Source organism: Colossoma macropomum, unplaced genomic scaffold (genome assembly GCF_904425465.1).
Source record: "Colossoma macropomum unplaced genomic scaffold, Colossoma_macropomum, whole genome shotgun sequence".
Classification (NCBI taxonomy): domain Eukaryota; kingdom Metazoa; phylum Chordata; class Actinopteri; order Characiformes; family Serrasalmidae; genus Colossoma; species Colossoma macropomum.
The window spans coordinates 34,040,112-34,063,825 of record NW_023494785.1 but is presented as its reverse complement, the minus strand read 5'-3'; the positions used below and the strand labels follow the sequence as shown (position 1 = coordinate 34,063,825).

Here is a 23,714-nt window from a genome sequence, read left to right as displayed (position 1 = left end):
AGACGTTCGCCTAGCGAGGCTTTCCACTGGAGCAAGAGCTACACACACGTTACTAGCACCACCACCACTCCCCTCCACCCCCCATCCTCCAGCCTAACCAATCAAGACCACCCTGGTTTATTCAGCCCACAGCTGCAAGTCTGTTAATCAGCCCCGGCCCGTTTCTGGTTGTCAGGTTAAGCCCCGCCCATACCTACACAACACCCCCACCCAATCAGAAGGCCCCTGGAAGATGATTGGCAGCAGTGGCGGCTGTTGTGCTAGCTCCCCTTGTCCTGTTTCTCCCTCCCTCCCTGATAGGTAGTGTCAAACCCCCTCCATGCGGGCCACGAGCCGCTGCCGGTGCGCGTGACGGAGCAGAAGCACGCCACTTACCCCGTCTGGGTGCCGGAGTGGCAGAGTGAGCGCGAGTTCCAACTAATGACCTTCTGAGGACCAGCCAGCCGGACAGGGGAGGGAGGGAGGGGAAGGACGAGGTGTCGGGGGGGGGAAAGGAGGCTCCTTAACGATCTCCAACCTCAAATAGAAAGAGATTCCACCTGATCAAGGCAACCGGAGAAGATGTAACTTACACACGCAAGAAAACCACCTGAGAGAGCCGGTCCACCTACCAGCTGTCTCCACCGTCCACGACCATCCTTGGTGTGACTGGCGACCGGGCATCACAGGGAGATTTCCACACACCCCATGAGTTTTGGCTGTGGGCTTTATTGGGGAAAATCAACCATTCCGTCATGCTACCTTTTCATTCATTACTTTGCACAGCTTTTTTTTTCTTTTGTTTTATTTATTTATATATTTATTTTAAAGGTCTTACGTTCGCTGTTCTTTCACAGCTGCACTTAAAGAGTGGCCTTACAGTCTCTTAGAGTACTTTTGTATTAATAATTGAAGAATGAATAAGCAAAACAGCTTGTATATTATCATTTATCAAACTTGTTATAAATGAATCTTGTTTTTCATTGTCGGAACTATTTGGGCAAAGCAAAATAGTCCAAAAGGACACAAAATTGGATAATGCATCAATCAAATTGCATCAATTCCAAAACATTTGGCATTTGCATACGTTTTTGTGACAAAACATTGGGCTGAAGTTAAAACTGGATGGACACTTACCTGGATCCAATTAGTGTGAGGTTTTAGCATATTTCAAATTGTGATATAAAGGCCTAGTCACGCATCTGTATGGGTACTGACTAGAAGCAAAATAGGTTTGCAGTCATTTTTAAAAAGAGACTCACTTTCTAGGTCAATTTTAGATGCTTCTGCCCACACTACAAGCATAAAAGGACAATACATTGATTTAGAAAAGAGATGCATTTCTGTTACTCCTCCTCCATTATAGGCCTGGCCATTTGGCAGCATTAATTCCATTGGTCACTTGTGCGTGCATGTGTGGTGTTTGTTCTGCCACTAGATGTCAGCAGAGGACAGGAAACCAATAGTCACGCAGTGCTTCCATGGTACTTAAAGGAACCACACCAATACGTTCCTCATTGGTACAACGTGCTGTCAGCTAACTTCATGTCTTTTTGTCTCGTGAGCTGTAATCTGTGTGTCAATGTACGAGAAGAGGGAAGGGGTTCTCACACATTTTTTAGTTTCTTTTGCCATTTATCTTCTGTCATTTTACTCCTCAAGCCAGTACCTGCCTCTCATCCTGTCATCTCACTCGTTCATGCTGCTCCCGTCCCTGCCCCACCCTTCATTTGTGATCTTTAGTTTCCCTTCCGGTCCTTAAGAAAAGAAAGCTCAATCTCTGTCCCATGACCAAAGTGTTGAACTGTTTCTGTCGATATTTGCAGATTTGTTCATCTGTTTCCAACCTTTCTTCAACAAAAAGGGCTCTCCAGCTGCTTCTGAATTAGACGAGCCCTTTGGCGGCGTGACGGCAGTGGAGGCCCCTAGAGTTCGGGGCACCTCCCTCTGAGAGCCTCCAAGAGGAGCTATAAGTGTGGGGGCTCTCAAAGTCCAACACATCCACATACACATACATGCATACAAGCCACGCCAAGCATGCTGCTTTACCCCTAGTGCCCATAAACTCCTTCCCCCACAACTTCCCCAAGCACTATGGGTAATGCAGTATGGCTTTCTTGGACATGTCCCATGCCAGCACTGTCAAAGCTCTTGCTTAAGGACACTGTTGAAGAAATGAAAACAGAAAGGAAAACAAAACATGAACCTAACTAACTCAAATTCCATTGAACTGATTTGGTGTCATTGGACTGTTTGAGGTTTCCCCTTATACTCAACCACATTGGACTACAGCCATCAGCATCCCCTTTTCTTTCCCTTCTCGTGCAAAACGCTTCGGCCTCCCCCGCTCCCCCGCCCCCTTGGACACTTTTTACTCACCCGTGAGGACTGAACTCCGATGTGACATCGCATTGCCTTTTTTTGCCACAAGCGAGGACCCTAAAGATGTGCCAAGACACTCTGTGTTTGTTTCGTTTCCTTTCCTTTTCTTTTCTGCTCTCTCTTTTCTCTATCCCTTTTTTTGTCTCTGTTTTGAGCCGTTTCATTTTCTTTGTGTATCAAAAAGGACACAAAACTTGGATAAAATCTTAGATGACGGAAAATAGCTAGACAAATGTTTCATATTCCTCTTTAAGTGCCATGAACGAAGCCCTCTTGCGAGCGCAGGCCAGATAACGCCTTGGTTAACAAGGCCACGGCTTTGTGAGACACAGCGTGCGCAAAACTGACGCTCTCAAGCAGCATAACAACAGAGCTCGACATGATGTTGTGCATCTGCAAGGGTCGCATAGCTCGCTCGGTCAGGTCAAATGATATGCCAACTTTGATAAATGCGTTCTTGTTCACGTCGTTATGTGCTCTTTATAGAGCTGCTGAGTTTTGTTGATCCAGGTGCTCTGGCCTCTCTCAGGCTTCGTTCATTCGCTCTTGAGGAGAAGTGTGAATCTCTTTATGAAGGCCTTCATAAACATAGAGAAGTGTGGGAGGGGGATTGAAAAAACACCGCTTGGAAATCATGGATTGCACAGACTTGTATGAATGTAGTGTCTATTTGTTCCACAGTACGATTGTTTTTTTTATTTTGTGGGTTTTTTTGTTCTGTTTTTTCTTTTGATTTGGATTTTGTTGATTTATTACTCGTTTGCTCACAAAGCTGTGGAAGGACAAACTGTTACAGAGTCATTTTTATGACTATGGAAATAATGGACACATATAGACTGCCATATATCTTGTAATGAACTTTTATTTACAATGGTATTCAATAGAAAGTATATTCTATAGATATATGAGATCTCTAAAAACAGCGCCTCTGTTGTCCTCTGTTCCTTCGTCGGAACTGCAATGTGTGGCTCGGCCTGCTGATTCTTTCCAAGTGAACCTGTGACTTGATTTGTATGGTGTCTGTATATATATATATATAAATATATATATAAAAAGAAAAAATAAAATGTTGAAAAATAAATTCACAGGAGTGTGTCTGTTTTAAGTCATACCCGCTGTTCATCTCTTATCCATATGCAAATGAGAGCGTCCCTCATCTTGTTTTGAGTGCAGTCATAAGCTGTTTTGTCTGGCGTGCGTGTGCAGGCTCATTCTGTGTCGTATGTGCGTTTGTTTTATTTTAATTTTTTGTTTGTTTTGGTTTATTTGTTTTTTACTTTTTATATTTGGGGGGCACTTTGTTGCTGAGATAAATGATGAATTAACCTGCTTATTTAACAGACTATTTTTCCTTTTAGCAATGATCCATCTTGACACTGACATCAATGATGAAATGTTTATTTTGCTCTGTGAGTTTTCATTGATCCTTTTTGAGTGTCTAACCCTAACTCTAATACTTCCCTTCTATAGTGTTTGTTTGATAGCAGGACGCGGATGCTGTTGACTGGGAGAGGACGTGAATTAAACAGTGAATTTTCCCTTGCATTAACTTGTCTTATTCCTTCTATTTTGTATACGAAAACATCTCTGGTTTGTCAATGCTTTGAATGCAGTTTTGACTAATGGCACTGTGGTTGGTAAAGCCTCATGCTTGAGGTCATCGAAGGGGGGTTTTCTGGATTGAGTCATGACTCCTCGTGTTTGTATACTAGTCTGATATGTGTATGTTTGTGTCCTGGTCTGTCGTTGTTTAGCTTGTGTATATACTGCACGCTCAGTGTACTGCTGTCTGTCGCGCTGTTCGGCTTGTGCTTTCCCCTCTGGGCCTCTCGAGAACCTTTTTTTTGTTATTATTATTATTTTTGCCTATTTCTTTTAATCCCTTACCCCTCACCCCACGACACCACACACACCAGCACATGAAACATATATAACACCTTCCACACACACACCTTCACATCCCATTCACCAATCCCCCAATCCCCACTGGCCTGTGCGTGTGCATGTTTTGTTCCACTGACCAATTCATTGTCTTGTTTCTTTACAGTCGCGGAAAGCCAGTGAACAGGCAAAGAGCACTGACTGTAAAACAGACAGCATAGGCAGTGGAAGGGCCATTCCCATCAAGCAGGTAAGTTACTTCACCCAACATCTGTCTTACTGTACATGGTAAGTATGCCGCTTTAGGACCAGGAGGCGAACGCCTGTAGAAAAGTATGCATTGTTGTGATTGTTGTGCTTGAAATGTAGGTCTGTTCTTGGCCACTAGATGGCAGTATAGCACAGTTCAAAGCCTCCATGAGGACAAGCCACAGCTGCCACAGGACTTACCTCAGAGTTTACCAACAGAGAATGTGGTAAACATCTACTGTACACCTGCCAGGTGCAAGAGCTCCTGATTAGGGCTTTAGAAGGGCACTTTAGTGGAATGATATCTCTAGCATCTAGCAATTGCATTAACTACGGTCATATAAAACTAAAATACTGAGTACGAGTGATTCTGAGAAATCACTCCTGCAGGCACGTGTTACAAATGTTGCAAATGTTATGTTCACATTACTTAGAGCCTTGCTCCTATATCTTAATGTATTGATGTACAGTACTGTGCAAAAGTCAGATGCTATTCTTTCTTTTATGTAAATTCCTGTCAAAATGGCCATTAATTACAAGTTGTTCATTTGTCAGGATAAAAGCAGTGTATATTTAACAGAAAATCACACAGAAGCCTCAACAACTAAATATGCCACATTTTTGAGTGTTTACTATGTCTGGCCTTCACCTTAAATACAAGCTCCAAATCTTTGTGAAGGACTTGCTTTCAGTTCTGCGAACAAATATGCAGGGACATTTTTCACACCTCCAAAGTTCAGTCTTAGAAGTTGATTGCATTTTCTGCTTCTCAGGATCCAAAAAATCACAAACAGATTCATTGATGTTGAGGTCTGGACTGAGAACACAAGCAGCTTCTTTGTTTGATTTGCAGATTTTCTTTAGCAAGTTTCTTTTTCTCAGGAATGGCTTCTTGACAGCTACACATCCTTTCAGACTCATAGCATTGAGATGTCTTCTCACAGTGGAAGGATGAACAGAAACACCTGTGGATTTTTTCAGATCTGAAGGAAGAGTGGAGCTTGTCTTTTTTTTCTTGTCTCTTAAAGACAAAATCTTTAATTACTGTTTTTATCTGATGGTGACCGTATAGGTGGTCTACCAGATCTTGCGCAATTACTAGTAGTCCCATTTCTTTGTATTTTTCAATAACTATAGTTTGGGAAGTTTTTTGTCTTTTCCTTTCGTTAGTAGATTCTTATCTCTTCTGAAATACCTCCTGAAAAAAGAATAACTTGTAATTATTGGCCGTTTGACTGGAAATCACGTAAATTAATGACTTTTACAAAGTAGCATATAACAGTAGTTTTGCTTCACATAGAGGTGCATTGGACAAGAATAAAAATTCTATTAAAGCCAAATTGGCTGATGGCCGATTTAAATTCTTAAGTGGAAAATCTGTTGCCTATTTAAATAGCATGAATCAAATATAGTGCTGCATTGAAAGTAAGACGCTACTGAGTTATGCATAGTTGTGCCAGGACATTTTATTATAGGTTTAGCAGCAGCATTTAAATACAGTGTGAGTGCACCTACCTTACTTACTTTGTCATAAAATTGCAGCTCAGAACATCCAAAGTCAAAATAATAACTTGTCCATTTGCTGGTCAGATTTCTAATTTTCTTGTATATATTCCCCATATCTAACTTATTGTATAGACAGACATAAAAGCACAGTTAGCAGCACTAACAGCACCGGGGGAAAAAGGCAGGGGAGAACAGTTAGCTAAAATGCAGTTTAAGTTAAATTCCCTTTCTGAGTTTATCCTCATTTCAGCTTTTGATTAGTCTTCATTGTCCACAACAATATGCAATCTATTTCAACCCTGTTCACAGTGCTACAGGCCTGTATCACCTTCCTGATATAACAGGATTATAGCAGTGGAACAGGTGACAGAGAGGTCAAAACCAGAGAGACCCCCCCTTCCTGCCACTGTATATCAATTACACCCAGCCTTTCAAGATAATCCCTCTTAAGAAGTGTCACTGTAAGCTGTTTGACTGCATTGAGCAGCCAAAGAAAGAAAGATGAGAGAGATGAAGAGAGAAAGAGAGAAGGTGGTCATGGTGGGACACTTTTGAATGGTGCTGATTGCTCGGCCAGTCAAATGCACAATCGGGAAGATCAAAGTGCCAATGGGAGTATAATTGCCTCCCACTGGGCAAATTACACACTGTGGGCTGCCTCAGCCCACCCCACTCACCCACCCATCTGTAAAAATGGTAAATAAGGCCAACAAAGCTCAGGGGCAGCACGGAAAGGCTGTCAACACTGAGCCATTGTGCTTATCACCAATAAGACCCCACCTCTCCTCCCCTCTCCTCCCTTCTCCTTCCCTTTCTTCTCCTCCCCACCCCTCCGGCCCCCAGGTCAGTGCGGCTGGCCGCTGGCGCTGACAGGACGTAGACACTTTTTATTTGGGCCGTAAGAGCTAGAAAGTCAACCTGTCTGTCTCACACATCCCCCTACGCCCTATCTCTCTCTCTCTCTTTCTTTTTCCCTCTCGCTACCTTTTTCTTTTTTCTCTTTTCTTTTTTCTTCCTGTCTTCTCTTTTTTCTCTTTCTCTCTCTCCCCTTTCCTGTTTTTCCTCTCCTGACCATTACCTTTTTACTTTCTCTCTCTTTTTCTGTCTCTGTCTTCTTTTTTATTTTTGTCACTTTCCTCTCCTCCTTTTTCTCTGTTTCTCTGTCTCTGTTGATCTCTCTCTGCCTCTTAATCCCTCTTCCCTCTCTCTCTCTCTCTCTCTCTCAGTGGACCTTGACAGAGAAGGACATGATTTTATTAATGTCTTTGTGTGTTTGTGGTGTTGAGTCTTTATTACATATAGAGAGAGCAGCTTGTTTTCTGGAGGTGAATGAGATTGACATTTTCACGTAACAGCTAAGGCGCATCCCATCGATACTGCTGAGGGCCTCCGATCCCAGCCACAAAAATAGATTAACACATGTTCTAATTGCACAATTATTGATGCGGCAGACACCGTGCAATCTTTGTTTTCCACTTTTGGCATTGATCTGTTCTCAGCACTGTGGGCTGTGATTTCGCTGGTGTGTGGTCATCCCTCTGTGACCATTCAATACAGACATGCAGCACTAGTAATATTTCTACAAAACTTGCAGGAAGATATCACTCAAGGACTCTTTTGTACTTCAGAAGCTGATAGAACCTTACAAATCATGTTTAGTGAATATTTATCATAAATCTCCTGCTTTCTAATTAAAACATAACTTTAAGAACATGGAAAAACGTGTCATCTTAAGGTGAATGCCATGCTAAAGCTATTTGGTGGAGTGTCTCAATTAAGCATTTTTTTAATGTATATACCATTATGTGGAAAAATCTGAGTGCCCTTGGTCAAATTGCATGTTTTGTTGATTTTCTAAGTGAAAATCAATCACTCTACAGAGAACACTCATGTTTTAATGCACAATTACTGTTTAGTTGCTGAATATATAATTACAGCATCAGTTTTATATTTCAAATTATAGTTTTTATTTTTTCCAATATGTTAAACTCAGGAAATAGATAGTGATTGTGCAATACAATTTTAAGAACAATTGCGTGTTTAGGTTTGTTCTCTGTAGAGGATGTGTTATTTTTAGTAATCCATAAAACATATAATTTGTTCAAACTTTCTCTAGTGCCTCAACAGGTTACAAGCTTCTCATAGTACTACTAATACTACTACTAATAATAATAAAAAAAAATAAAAAGGATAACAATAGGGATGCTCTGATATGTTAATTGTGGGCCTGTGTCGATATCCAGGAATTTTTATGCATATCTTCCAAAGCCAGTGTACATAAACATTTATAAAATGTTGAATTTTAGACTACATCAAGATGGACTAGCTTTATAAAAAAAATTCTGAGAAATTTTTGAAACATCTTTTAAAGTAAAAATCTGCCGATAATGATATGATTCTGCTACGATTGTGCATAGCATTATAATAGTATTAATAATTATAATAATATTGTTTTCTGTACACTATTTTTCATTGGCTTTTGTTGCAGAGGTTATATTTGCATTCTATAAAAATGTAAAACTATTCCTCAGTGTATTGTATAGATTACAGTATGTATAATAAAGTGGCCATTGTCAATTCTAAACAAACCAAAGAACAAAAATTAAAACTAGTTTATCTTTATAAAACACATTGAGTTGCATTTTAATGTATGAAAGGTGCTATATGAATAAAGTTTACTTAAAGTTGTAAATGTAAATCATTTAAAAAAACTCACAAACTTGAAAAGTTTTCAAAGTACAAATTTCAAAAGTACAGACCTGTAACTTTAACAAATGTGTGACATTAGAAGAAACTGTAGTTTTTATTTGTTGATAAAACATTTCTGGGGTTCAGTATGAAGAAGCTGTGCCTTATTTAACTAGTAGTTAACACCAGATGCATTAAATCACACTGTTTTAGTGTAGAATGAGAAGAGAGGAGACATCAGTGTAAGTGTGATATGAGGATTAAAGCTGATTGTCAGGTAAACAGCCTAATGCCCAGTTGACCCCGGGTCAACTCCTAATGAGCTGCTCCTAAAAATCAGCCCCCTTTTGGGAATGGGATTGGCCTGTTAAAACATCCAGGCCCCCTCTCCACACACACACAAACACAAACTCAAACTCTTTACTTGAAGTGTTAAGTAGCACAAGAAATCCCCCCTAATCCCTGATTAAGCCCCCCTGCCCTTTTCCCTCATGTTTGGGCCCCCTCTGGCTCAGGGCCTTGCATTGTTTGTCCTGGATTGGCTTTAGGAGATAAGGGAACAATCAGCGCTGTTGGCCAGAGCGGCAGGAGAAGGCTGAAGGACATGCAGCCAGGCTTTGAAGAGGTTCAGATCACACAGGCTAATCCCAAACTGGCAGAGGTCTGCTGGAGTTCATCGGCCGCTGCATACAGAGGGGCCTTCCGCACAAATTGGATTTAGCCTCCCCTCTCATTGCAGCCAGGCTATTGATATTTGCATGGATGGCAGGGGCTGGATGAAAGTAGGGTGTATAATGTCACAACCTAAATACATACACACTTACTTATTTAGCTGTATATGTATGTGCATATTAACTGAATTTGAATGGCACTGTATTTAGAGTTCTCCCTCCTTCCACTGAAAACCTCTTCAGAACTTAAAACAATAGTTTACACAGCTTTTTCATTCAAAATATTGTTGATCTTCCAAGATCCACGTTTGGTGTCTGAAGTTTGCTTCATTAGTTTTGTATTGGCGCTACAAGGCTAATGTAGTTAAATCATGGAAGCCTATATCCCACCAATTAGCACTGTGCAAAATTGTGCCAAATCATAGCACGCTGTGTGGCATAATGTTGTCTAGAAAAATAAGCAGAAAACATGATATAGCTGAAAACAATAGTAGCCATATACAGGGATTATTTTTTTTACATTTCTGCATTTTTCAATAGTTGATATGTAAATAAGGTCATTTAAGAGTGGTTTGATAAGGGTTCATTGTAGAGAAGCTAACAGACTCTTTACGATGATAGTGATAGAAACCTACAGTGCAAGTACAACCATTTTATTTAATATGCAAAATAACCAGTTACACTACAAATATTTTCTGAGTTCTTATATGTAATACTGTTATAAAATAGTAGTAAGTCAAAACAACATAGCCTTATAACACTCTGCATGTACGTCTCTGCCATTAATAGCTTTTTAAAAATACATTTTAGATCAAAACCTTTAAAAGAATTGTTGTAAAACAATCTGTCATGTATCAGGTGGCGTAGAGGCATTAAACTCTTCAGATTTCTGGTTCCTCTTACCGCTACTGTGAACAATTCTAAATAAGTACATTTCTCTAGAATGGAGCATTTCACTTCAGACCACTCTGAATGTCTTGATTTACATCTTAACGATTTAGTTATGAGAAATCAGAGGAATTCCCCTGTCAGAAATGCCAGCATACACACTGTCCCTCCAGATGTACTCAGCAAGAATTCGGAAGCTGTTTTTATTCACATGAATCTCCTCTTGTCATCATCTGTTTGTGTTTTTTACAGGGCATTCTCCTCAAGAGAAGTGGGAAATCGCTGAATAAGGAGTGGAAAAAGAAGTATGTCACGCTGTGTGATAATGGCCTTCTCACTTACCATCCTAGTTTACATGTGAGTGACATCACAACCCTATTCCTCCATAAACGAATATATTTATATGGTTATGTAGCTATACACCTGTTCTGAACTGTGTACTTCAAATACAGTAATGCTCCATGGTCACAAGATCACAGTATTTTGAGTGAGGATTGTCCTGGCTGGACCTGCAGGGATCCTTTAATACCGAGAGGTGAATGGGATTTTAGGTATGATTTTATTTAGGCCTGTGCCAATTAGGGATATGCAGTTTGACTAATTTTCATCGTTGGGTGTCCATAAGGTTCAGTTCAGTTCAGAGTACTTTATTAGTCCCAAAAAGGGCAATTCATTTGCAGCTTTCCCCATCCATACGTGCAACTATACATACATACACACACATACATACATACATACATACATACATACATACATACTTTAAAAAAAAAAAAGGTTAATAAGGGTTAATGAACAGAAAATAGGTTAACTGCAGGAAAACGCAAAAAAAAGGACTTCAACAGACATTAATTTAGGGTTATGCACTTAACATGTTAGGTGACAGCCATGGTGTAGCAAACATTTTAAAACATGTTTTATTTTTCAAAAATAGCCAAAGGACATCAGTAGATTTTTTGTGTTGGGTCAGTAACAAAGGCTGCATCTACACATGAGCTAACAAGCTAACAGAGCTAACCGTTACATTGCTGGATGCTCATGTGCACTTGTCTATTTTTGTCGGAGAAATATATTTTCTGAACATAACTAACATTAGAATAGGGATAGAGTAGTTAGCCTAGTTAGTGATACAGCCGTGCCAAAGGCTCTCTCTTTCAGGTCCTTAACAATGCGTCCTAGGCAACATGAGCACATTATGGCAAGTGTTTTGGATTGAATTGAGTTGGTTGTTTGTTTTTTGTTCGTTTTCCTGCAATAAATTGTAATTAATACCTGAACTAATTAATACCCACTTCCCTAGTGCCAGTGATTAAAATACTCTTATTAGGATCACTGTGTGGGAAATAGGCTTGGTAAACCATGAAACCTGGTACAAAGAGTGTAAAGAGTTACAAATTACATGAAGAAAAAATATTGCTGCTGTTATTATTATTATTATTATTATTATTATTATCATTATTATTATTATTATTATTAACCTTTTTGTAAACACATCTGCTCCTGCTTCCAGGAACATCACTGATGATGTGTCCAAAAGCATTAGCAGATGTACTTACAAAGATAGTAGTAGTACTACTACTACTACTACCACTACTACAATGTATAATCACAATAATAGCAACTCCCTGACCCTAAAGCGAATGCAAGACCAAGTGCAGTGATACAGTTTGAGTTGAATTTTGTTCTTCATCAAATAAAAGAACAATATAAGCATGCAGTTCAATAAGATATGTGGTTGTAGTACACTGTCATCTGTATTTGGCCTTGAGAATGTAATCAATATGGTAAAAAAAAAAATGCCATCCAATGTCATGGTCTCTGTAGCTGCTTAGCATTGCCTGACTATGAGAGGACGTGTGACGTGACTGTTTCCTGAGACCCAAAGCCATTTTGTTCAATGTGTGAAGCCTGATGGTGTAGTCTGAGGATGTTCAAAAATGTACACCGTAACATAGACAGTTTTTTTATAGGCATAATATCTGCGTGCAGCACTTAGCCAGTTCAACCAGTGCAGCTCAACAGCCATGTTTTTACAATTTCATCTGTTCTCGGTTAGGGCTGGGCGATAAAACAATAACGATAAGTATCGCGATATAACTTTTCCTTGATAAAGCGTTAAGACAGGTTTGATAAATTTTCAATACAATACACCGTTCTCACACTTCCACATTTTAGCGAAAGCCCTGGTGGCGTTTTCTACTGCAAGGAAAGCGACACTACTCTGCTGTCGCCAGGAGAGGGCACACTTCCGAGTTTTTCGACTTGATTAGAGAGGGAGGAGGCTACGAGTAAAAAAAAAAAAGGGTTGCCAAATATACTTTAGCTACATCTGAAATGTGGAGTTATACATTCCCTGTTTGAGTGGAGCAACCAGCGATCTGTTCTCCTGTGATCAAGTGACAAGATAAGTGATGTAACTGTACTGTCCTACGGTGAACTCACCTTTCTGTGCATCCTAACAACTTTAGCGGTGTTAAATCACGTCTGCAGTGCCGTGTTACAGCGCCAAACCATCATATTTTAGTATTAGTGCATTCTCGAGCAACGAAAGTGAAAGAAAGAAGTGGGTTAATGTTAGTTACAGCCCTGATTTAAACCAAAGTAAACTGAGGAAGCTGTGAGGCATTGGAGAGCAGGAGAGCGCTATCTTTCCAGGCTAGCTGTTTTTTAGCTGCTGGCTAATTGAAGCAGCACTCCGGCGCAACACGGTGAATTGATGATACGGTAGATCAAACAAGACTCAAAACCGCTTTCAGTTTAAACATACCTAAAAGGAGGACTCTGTTTGACTGGTGCGAGAGATTCACGCTGCAGATAATGCTTTTACACAGTGAACGTCAGATATTTTGCGGTTCACCCCTTAAACTACTACGATAGCATAGAGAAATCCAGTCGTCGCTAGCTGGTGTCTGAATACTGTGATATGCTCTGACATGGATGTGGTAGGAGTGACAGCAGTGACCTACTGAACCGAGTTGACATTGTTGAGAAACTAAAGAGTTTAGCGCTGTTGTTGGCCACTTGTTTAGTATTTGTAACTGGATAGCTGAGCACTCGTCACCAGACAGCTAGAAATAATCTGTTTTCTTTCTTAGATAATGACTGTTACAAAAATTGCCGCTGTGCTTTTCCAGCTGATAAAAACAGCTCAGAAACTTTCTCCCACTGTCCCAAGACAGATTTGTGAAATGTTCCACTGTTTGCTGAGTGTTTGTCATGATGCGACCATAAGTGATAGTTTAAAACCGCAATTAACCACCCAGGAGCAAAATCAGCCTTCAAACGTGAAAGAAATAATGATTTGACATTTATCACGATATGTATCGATATCGAACGATATGAGTTTTGTTTATCGTGATAACGCTTTTGGCCATATCGGCCAGCTCTATTCTCGGTACAATAAATGTAATATTAATTATGTAAAGATTAAATAATGTTTAAGTGTGGGAATCTTAGTGCCCCCCTGCCAAACCAGCACTAAGTGAGTTTTTACAATCCATGGAGGTGTGATAACTCTGTTAACGGTCACTTGGCACAGTAAAATTTTACATTTGATACCAGTGGACACCATTATTATATGTGTGTCTCAGAATTACAGAGTGTGATGCTTTGGCAGTAAATGACCGCATTGCCATAGAAGAGGGAGAGGCCATGCTTTTGTACCACAGTGACACCATGATGATGCTTTAGCAGTAAAGGTTATTTATTTACCGCCATAGCATTTGGATCACCCTGATCCTGAGCCATAAGACTTGTTGAGACTGTAGGATGAGGGCTAGAGGGGTTATCCTCCTGTTGCCACGGCAGCAAGGGTTTCTTAAGGCGCTCGCCACAGGCACGCTGCACGCTGATCTGCATGGAGCATTCATCTCTGTCAGGACCCCCACATGTTCTTCATACCTCTTAAACTGTCTTAGAGGGCAACTTCCCCTGGTCATTATCTCTCGTTCTGCTTGTTTCTTTTCTTCTATTTCTCACTATCTGTCTCTCAACATAACCATTTCCTTCTCTCCATTCCTTGTCCATTGTCTCCATTGTCTATTCCGTTGTTTCTGTCCTCATTAGTCTTTGCAGTCTTAACAGTCTGATGGTCTAAAGTTTTTTGATCATTTAATAATTTTTTCCTAAATTTACCTTTGATTAAGCATGGATATCAAACCATGTTGGATTTGAAATGCATTTCTCTTTAACAGGGTTTTCTGCAGATCCTTAAAACTCTTAAAAAGTCTTTAAGTCTCTAAATGTCTTGTTTTGTTCCTTTTAGAGGTATTAAATTGTCCATAGCCTTCAGCAGTGAGGAGAGTTTTTAGAAGGTAGCAGTGTGGTCTTAATGTCTGAGGGCTGGAGCTACTTTAAAGTGGAAAATGAGAATATATCTTCAGTTGCGTGTTTCTACTGTATTTGAACCAGCGGCCTTTCATCTAAACACTGGCATGTAAATTGTGAGCGCATAGCTGTTTTCTCTGTTTTCAACTGTTTGTTATGACTGTCATGCGGCCAAAACCGTGTACAAAATACATTTTTACAATATGCATTTTTCTCTTGCAATTTGTGACTGATTGAAAGTCTGCTTTAAGGGCTGCACCGCATTGCTTCTGGTTTTAAACTGCCATTAGCAGAAACGGCACGTTCAAAACCGAGAGAAGGGAGCCGTTGCTCAGAGTGTATTCACAACACTGTAAAATTGTTATTTCATGCAAAGTTCATAAAAAATTCATAAAAGATTATAAGTAAACATTAAAAAAAATTGTAAGCCAAAAATATAAATATATTTGTCCAGAATGTCACATTATGTATGTACTTAAAATGAAGCAATTTTACTATAGTATTAATTGACAGCCTAGCATATCTCACCTAAATTAAGTAGCTGTATTATCTGTGAAAACACACTGATTGGATTAAACAATACTAAAGGACTTGAATTGGATTAGGGGTCAGAGGAACATCCTTCATTGAATTCTAAGATGAGGAAAGTGGAAAGCTACTTTTCCACTGTAACAAGAATCTTCAAGCTGTATAAATGAAAGCAAGAACAAGCGGCTACAATTGTCAAAGTTGGAACAACTGACAGTATATTACATTAATTATATAATACTTATGGTATTTTTTGTTTAGAACATGCAGCCACTGCAGATATTCATGTTAAGATTCATGTATGTGTGTACATAATAAATATAGTGTTATTGAAAATATTAAAGGTCATAAATGCATTCTGATAAAGCTTATTTTGGCCATGCAGGTAGCCATAACAAATGCACTGCTTTTTAAACAAATCTTTCTTCGGGGTCAAATTTGAGCAAATAAGATAAACGTGATTGATCATGATTAACATCACAAAACAGTGCGACTAATTGCGATTAATTAGATTAATTGTTGTGATTAATGATCTGATCTAGTTAGAGTTTGTCCATGTAACTGAGCTGATGAAGATACGAAAGGCAAAATCTGGTCTTGGGTGAGAGGAGTTACTCTCTCTTTTTTTGCATGCATGTGACATCTCGTGAACAATGATTCTTGTCTTGCTGTCTTTTAAATTAGTCATGTGTTCGCAAACAACCCCCGTGTGATGCGCTGAATCTCTTGTACACTGCAGTGATGTACTGTACGCGACAGGCAGCTTTTGGCTCGAGCATCATTACTTTTAGTGTTAGAGCTATTAGCGGCTGGACACCTGTGGCCCATGCAGCTCCATGAGTTACTCACACCATTTAACTGCAGTGAGGTTGCTGAGAGAGAGAGAGAGAGAGAGAGAGAGAGAGTAGAGAGAGAAACTGTTTAATTTTGCATTGCAGCCAGCAGAGCCGTCCCACAATCCCCTTCTGTTAATTCTGTCTGCTACATCAATTAAATTGTTTGTAGAAACTAATTGAATATGGCTTAATCACACATCTTAATAGCTTTCTGCGCCTCGAACTGGCTGTTAATTCCTGCAATAAAGTGAAATGAGAGCGCTCACTGGGTAATTAGCAGCGAGGCTTTCGAAGAAATTAGTGCTTTATGGTGCGCAGTAAAAACGCAAAGGAGTTTGGTGGGAGGCTTTCCGAGGCCAAAATCTCAACGCGGCTTTTTTGTGCTGATCGGGGTGATTTTCACCTTGGCTTACCCCATTTGAGTCATGCAAGCTCCCATGCAAATGGAATGGCCGTATTTAAATGGGAATGAGTCTATTTGCAGTCATTAGTGCTAATTCTGCTAATCTGCAGAACCGGAGATGCAGGTGAAGTTAATCGTGTGGGCTTTTGTTTGTGATCTGATTGTTGGATGTTGGGTCTCGTTGAAGTGGTATCTTTAAAAAGCAATCACAGTGGACATTGTTTTCTTCTAGTGTCAATTATGTCCTGACCACCCAATTGTTATTACTGTCAGGCACACATTTAACATGAAGATGTCTGGGAACTCCAGTTTTGCCATTGCTCTGTTTACAAATAGCATGTCCGAAATAATTAATAAATAATGTAATAAATCGTTAGTTGTCTATCTTAATTTCTGCTTCCTTCTTCTTGGTAAGTTGGACCCGTGTGAAATGTCTCTGAATATCTAGAAGAGCTTAAAAACGGATGTGTTTCTGAACTTTTTTCCTTGTTGTTGTGTTTCAGGATTACATGCAGAATGTCCATGGTAAAGAGATCGACTTGTTGCGGACGACAGTGAAGGTGCCAGGAAAGAGGCCACCCAGGGCTGTCGCTACGGTTGCTCCAACTGCTAGCCCCAAAACCAACGGTTTAACCAAGGACAGAAGCACTCTACAGCTCGGTATTGGAGCCACCGGTGAGTGAGGAAAGCTCCAGAAAGAGTGCCGGGTCATTTGTAGCTATGTCTCAATATAAAAAGAAAGGTTACCAAATAAACATGTCATGATACCAGAACTTTGATAGTCCATATCAATACTGGGGAAATTTTCGAGACCTCATTCAGTATCACAGGAAAAACAGAAATTGCATTCAGCAGATGCTACTTTACTAAAAAGTATTTTTTCTGTGAACATTATCAACTATAACAAATATGAATAGAATGTAGCCCTCATGTACTTAACAAAAGTAAACAGAAGTCAATATCCTTTATATTCATTGAATTGTTTCAGTAATAGGCTAATAATTAGAAACACACTGATTTAAAAGATGTTTTTATTATGGAATAAATAACCTTTTATACAAAACTGCAAAATGATTGATTCAACACATACTGGGGGAAATGGATAGAACATGTCAATCCAATTCATTCTCATGTATTTGTGTCATAGATGTATGCAAGACTGTAGCTACCAACATCTATTTCAAACACTCTAAATAGTTATACATTCAGGGAAAGAAAGACAGTATATGGACTTGGTTTTTATGTATTTTTCATTCCATTTTCATTTGCACTGTGACATTAATAAGAATGGAATTAGACTAGTTTTGGTAAACGACAATCTACCTAAAAGGCAAATGGTATATTTTGCTTACACATGACTGAATGATACATGGTATTTTGAGGTAGCAACTTAAAGCAGTAAGGTCATTTATAAAAAGCCATATGAAGTCACATGCCTGTAATAATATTAAACACAAATACAAAGCCGTGGTAGTCATTTAGTCATTAAAAAAGAGTAATGCATTTTTTCTAGATAAGAATATTAATTATGAATCACTTGCCAAACTGAACTGAAAGTGACCTGTTCGAGCTGCTTTAGTTGCTAAATTTGGTGTGTTACTTCCTTAATTTTTCGTGTAAAATCAGTGTCCTTGTTTGCAAAAGTATTTCAGTGTGGGAATTCTGCTGCTTTTCTACATGTTAAGTGTTATTAGAAAAGTTGTTAGTTGTTAGAAAAGAGTTTTGGCATCAACTAGGCACCGAAGTAAGGATTTTTGTGCCATCTCTATTAAAAAATACCTCAGTTGTCTCAAATTTTTTTAAACGGTTTGAGACGTTGGAGAAAGATATATGTAATCTTACTTACTTTGGCGGTAGGTTTACAATAACTGTGAAGCCGTGAAGTTTTAAAAGTTTATTTAAAAGTGTTCTGTTGGTTTATGTGTCACTTCTTGCACTACAAGCCTGAATAGGACACTTTGTTAGTATATTAGTAATATCAAAGCCTGTTGGTGAAATGGGAATGGGCTAAATTGGTACATATTATTCACATGTAAAAATAATTATTGCTGTTGGTTATGATACTCATTTAAAGGCTTTCAATGCGTAAGAAATGGGATCCAGCTGTGGCTCAGATTGAGGTTTTTCCTTTTAGTTAGTGCAGTAGAAATAAAGCCATTCACTCCACTGTCCCTCATGAGAGCTAACAGAGATGATGTAAGAGGAAGGTGTAATTAGATTTAGGGGGTTTGCAGTAAGAGTAATTAATAAAAATTAGAAGCCCTATCCTGTTGGGGCTTCTTCAGTCTGGTGTGGTTTCTGTGTGTAGAGAGCTGCCCAGGACCTTGCTGTGGCTCAGCCTGGGCTAATTGCTTCGTGCCATTAAAGGCAGTCTGGCAAGGGCTTCTGGGAATTGCAGTACACTGGACCAAGTCCAGATTCATGGGTCGAGCAGAGAGGTGGCTTAATTAGTCAAAAAGCAAAGAGAGATGTGCAGTAGAGTTTGCAGTAGAGCTTGAGGAAAAGGCTCAGGGGTTAAAAGCTGTTGGAGTGGTGACTAATGATTAACCTTCAGGTGACTGCAGGGAAAATGGGTTGGATTTTTAAGAGGAACGGGGACAGTGCTTGTGCGTCTGTACCTGAAATAGTCTGCACATATGGACCACGTTTGGCCAAAAACTGGAAATTAATGTTTGTAGGTAAAAATGCACAAAAACGGCTGTAGGCAGAAAAGAACCAGCTACGTATTTAGCTGTTTTACGTGTTTTTTTTTGGTTTTTGGTGAGAGCTGTTCACAGTAAACACTATGAACTGCAAAAGTTTTTATTTAAGTTTTTATTTATTTATTTTCTTTTTTGGATGTAATTCGCATTTGTCAGCTCCCTTTAACATTGTGTCAGGATTTCATTCAATGAACAGGTAGAAATTACCTAAAAGTACTTGGAATAAAAAATTCTCCTTTAACTTCCATTAAAATTTAAGAATGATTTTTCCTTATCCTGTAAAGGAACCTTTTTGGAGATACAATGTTTTGTTCCAACAGCAACAATATGCTCTCTTGACTTGTCTTGATGTATATAACTTGATATAACTAAAAAAAAACAAAACAATAATAGTAATGGTCTTCAACAGTGTCATGTTACAATTACTATTAATTGTCGGAATGATAGAAATGACGGAAGCCATGATATTTGATATTACGGCATTTTATTTCACATGCTAGTTTTTGCTAAGCATGCTCTAGTCATGACTTCAATCATGATGGCATCTGTCATGACAATTATCGGTAAAGGTAACAAGATGTTGTAGAACTTTATTTTTATTCAACCGTTCTTTAAACACGAAGCTTACATTATGTGGCCTTAAAAAAAACAAGTGAAACACACTAGCACATTTCCACTTTTTATTAGCCATCTTATTTATTAGTCACAACACAAATAACATTATTTGCTCTTTAATTGGCCAAGCTGGCATTTCAAATCCTTAAATAAAAAAATCATGTGCTTGTTCAAAGAACATGAATCAAATAAAGCGCTACATCCAAAGTAAGAGGCAACTGGTTATTTAGCACAATGAGTCTGACTGCCATGTTCTTATAACTGGATATAATTTGTCATGAAAGCACTTGACATTTGCCATGGTATGTTTATAGCACGGTTATATTCTTGCCTTCACATTAAAGGCCCGACTTGTAAAATTTGAACCATGAACGTGCTTGCGCTATCAGAGATGGATTACTATAGAGAAGGTTTTAGGAGTGATTCCGAAGACAGCTATAGACTTTAATAGAGAGAGAAAAAAGAGCACATACAGGTGAGAAAATGCGTTATCTGAAATTTATGTAAGCATATCAGTTCAAATCAAAGCAGATCAACTACCTAATATACCTCCTTAGAGAGCAAACGCGAGGCTGATGTTATACATAAAAAATCAGCCCAAATCCAGCACAAACTGGCCCCTGCTGGGCTTGAGTCGGGTAGTAGACCTCTAATGCTCATAAATATATTCATAATTGCTCACGTAAAAAACACAACAGTCTACATAAGCATTAATATGTCTGTATAAGACTTAAATATTATGAATGTGTAAAAATTTCCTGAAGCTGAAGTAGGGACCGTAAAGTGAAGTGTCACTGCATTTGAAGTCTGGATTTTTTTTTGTTGAAGTGCCACTCTTTTAAACTCCTTATGTGTAGACTTTTAAGCCCTTTTCTTCTTCCTCAGTCTCTCTTCTGTGCTGTTTCTCAAGGTGTCGCTTGACCCATCAGCGAGCACCAAACTAAACGGTGCAGTGCGTCCCCCCACGGTTGTGACACGGGTGCTTCTGCCGATCTGTCTGAAACGGTGTTAATTTCCACTCGAGAGGAAGAAGGCTGCAGTTCGCTGTGGGCCTCTGCTGAGTGGAGGGCCTGCACTTGATTATGCAATCTGATTTTGATTTCATTAGGCATGCAATTGATGCGAGGGAACAAAGGGGTAATTTTTCATTCATGGTGCTCTCGCTGAGCCCTGTCTTTTCCTTTTGCCAGTTATTCATTCACCACCACTTACCCCACCCCACCCCCCACCAAATGAAGACCATTAGTGATGCTTTTTGGCGGTGGTGGGGGCATTGGAAAGATAGAAAAGAAAGAGCAGAAGAAAGAGTGTGAAGATAGGAACGAAGGATGGAAAATGAATGAACGCATGTGTCCAAGAGTAAAAAGAGTCTGTCGACACGAGGCCCGGTCTAATCTTTCTGCTAAGTACTCACTGGAACCATTTAAATATGATGCTTCTGCCTGAAAGCATTCGCTTGTGTCACCACAGACAGATACGTAATATCAAAGCGCTAATGGTCCTGCCCATCAGCCTTAATCAATGACATCTGCCTGAACGCTGGAAGCGCTGGGTGGAGGTATGTGTTCCAGGGAGCATGTCGGCTTCTGATTTGCGCGTATTTGTTTGGATGTGTACCATACAAATATGTCATATTTACAAGGTTGTGCATTTTTTGTGCTGTGTTTTGTGTACAGTACCAGTCAAAAGTTGCCTACTTAAGAAGGATTTCTTCTATTTCTACTTTTAAACTAAGAAATAACACATGTAATAATGCTGTTACCAATATTTTAGATTCTTCAAAGTTGCTCCTTTGCCTTGATACTTTGCACACTTTGCACACTTGATGCTGAGCATGATCTCAAACAGGTTCATAAGGAAAAGTACTTGTTCGAAAAGATATTTACTAAATTAAAGCTGTTGAATAAGACTTTCTATGGATACCGCGTTTTTAAGAATGTGCGAATAAATTTATATGCTATAATCTGTCCATAAGGCATGGTATACACATGGCTACAAATATTTATAACAGTGCATTACGCTTTTATGCATGTTTATTATGTGTTATGCATTGTTAGCGTATAGTTATTTTACTGTATTGTAAATTGTCTTTGCAAGCTTCAAGTGACAAAATGTATATTATCAGTATTTACAGCCATGTTTATAATGCCTTACGAATGGTGTTGGGCTATATGGCAACAATATCGCAATACATTTCCACAAATGTCTCTATTTGTTTTTTCAACATATCTGATATGTTGGAACAGGCAGAAAAGAGCCTGCAGTGCCACATTGACAAATTAATATAACAGAAACTTTGAGTACAGATGATTTTTTATTTAACAAGGCTTTATGCTCTGTTTGTAATGAAATATGCAGCTGGTCAGTTTTATCAGAGTGTGACTATATCCACAATATTCTCAAAAAAGCTTTTTGTAAAATTTTATGACAAAATTTGTTATGATAAGGATGAATGTTTCCATATTGCCAAGCCGCACTTATGAATGAGCTAGAACAAATAATACATTTTCATGAATATTCATTCCATATTTATAATACCTTGAATGATCCTGTACCTTAATTATGTTTATTTCATTAAAAGAAATTCACTGCCAATACAATCATAATGCCTTCAAAAATCCAGTACAGGACTAGCAAACAGAGCTTTGAACAAATTAAATCATAATATTTTTCATTAAAAAGGTTTACTTAATTAAAGAAAACGTTTCAGTATTAACAATTCCTAATGTTGCATACTGGTTTTCAGACTTTGGGACACATTTAATTCAAAACAATGGGCTCTAACTGCTCTCCATGTGGCCATGAGGGACAGGGATACAGTCTCACGTCCTGCTCTAAAATGCAGAGGTGTGGCTAAAATAAATAGAAAGAACGTTACAAATGATGATTTTGTATTTATTTAGCTTATTGTTATCTCAGTTAATGCCTTGGGTTTAAATATATCATAACATAATCCTTGTAAATATCTAAGATCTAAATAATTGTTCTTTTAAATATAAGTATTTTTTTATTGCAGTTTGAACTAATTCGGTAGAATGGTCCAGTAGAGTGGTCCATAGGCAGGGTACTTACTGAAAGCGTTACCTTTGTTTGTTTAGAAAATAAATTCATACATCGGCATTAACTTTCCAATTTGTATGTCTTAGAAAGGTAGTTTAAGCTTTAAGCATAAGCCTTTGTCTCAAACAGTCTTCAAGGTTATGAAAAACGTGTTCTTGTGTGCGATCATTTGACTGGTACTGTAAGTGTGTATGTGATCACCGTTTGACCTCATCAGACATTTTTCTAGTCTGACACGCATACAGTACTCAGTATGCCTCCTCAGATCAGTTTGTAGCATGTCAGGAAGGCCAGCTGGCCACTTGATCTTTTGGCCCAGCCTGCAGACGATCCTACCCCACCCTTCTTTCCCCCCCTTGCCTCCCTCTATCCTTTCCCTCCCCGTCTCCCACATTAGCATGGATGCCTCATTATCTCTGCACTTGTACATAATGGCAGTGGCTGCTTGCAGGGGTCAGGGCGCTGCGGCCCTGTGACTGCACGCCTCATCAGCCTTCTGAGAGACTGGAGAAACGAGGAGGAATGGCCGCCGCCTCCTGCTAATCCATTGCTTCCACTTAATGTTTCGAAACTCAACACTATCCCAACAAAGACCCAACAGCTTTAGGTGCACCTCCACTTACGCTGCTTTGGGTCTTGCATGTACTGAGGTTATGAAAGTAAAAGATTCTGCAGCCTGATTACTGGGGTAATGACAAATAAATCTTTTATCTATTAGTTATCTTAAGAAATGCCTTATCGATTAAATGATCTCACAAATTCAGTCTAAAGCCAGCATTAGCGTTCAGTCACTGTCATAACAAAAGCTTATATCTCTGAATTGATAGCTTTATAGGAAACGAAAAAATTTAAACTTAAGTCTGTTCATGTAACTAGATTTTGTTCCAAGCCATTTTGTCGCATTTCTCTTAGTATGTTTATCTTATAATTCACAGATTGTATGGGGCAGTTGGTATTTTCAGATGGTGTTCAGTCATGTGCAAAAGTCAGAGGCCAACATTTT

The 23,714-nt window shown here is 39.0% G+C and overlaps 1 protein-coding gene across 3 annotated transcripts in view; it reads left to right on the top strand.

Annotated features, from left to right (window-relative positions):
* Positions 1-23,714, top strand: part of agap3 (ArfGAP with GTPase domain, ankyrin repeat and PH domain 3) — a 168,887-nt gene that overhangs the window by 94,749 nt on the left and 50,424 nt on the right. For all 3 annotated transcript variants that reach the window (XM_036591914.1, XM_036591933.1, XM_036591923.1), the window contains exons 9-11: positions 4,409-4,492; positions 10,497-10,601; positions 16,838-17,009. In XM_036591914.1, the coding sequence (XP_036447807.1) occupies positions 4,409-4,492; positions 10,497-10,601; positions 16,838-17,009 (361 nt within the window). The remainder of the gene's footprint in view (positions 1-4,408; positions 4,493-10,496; positions 10,602-16,837; positions 17,010-23,714) is intronic.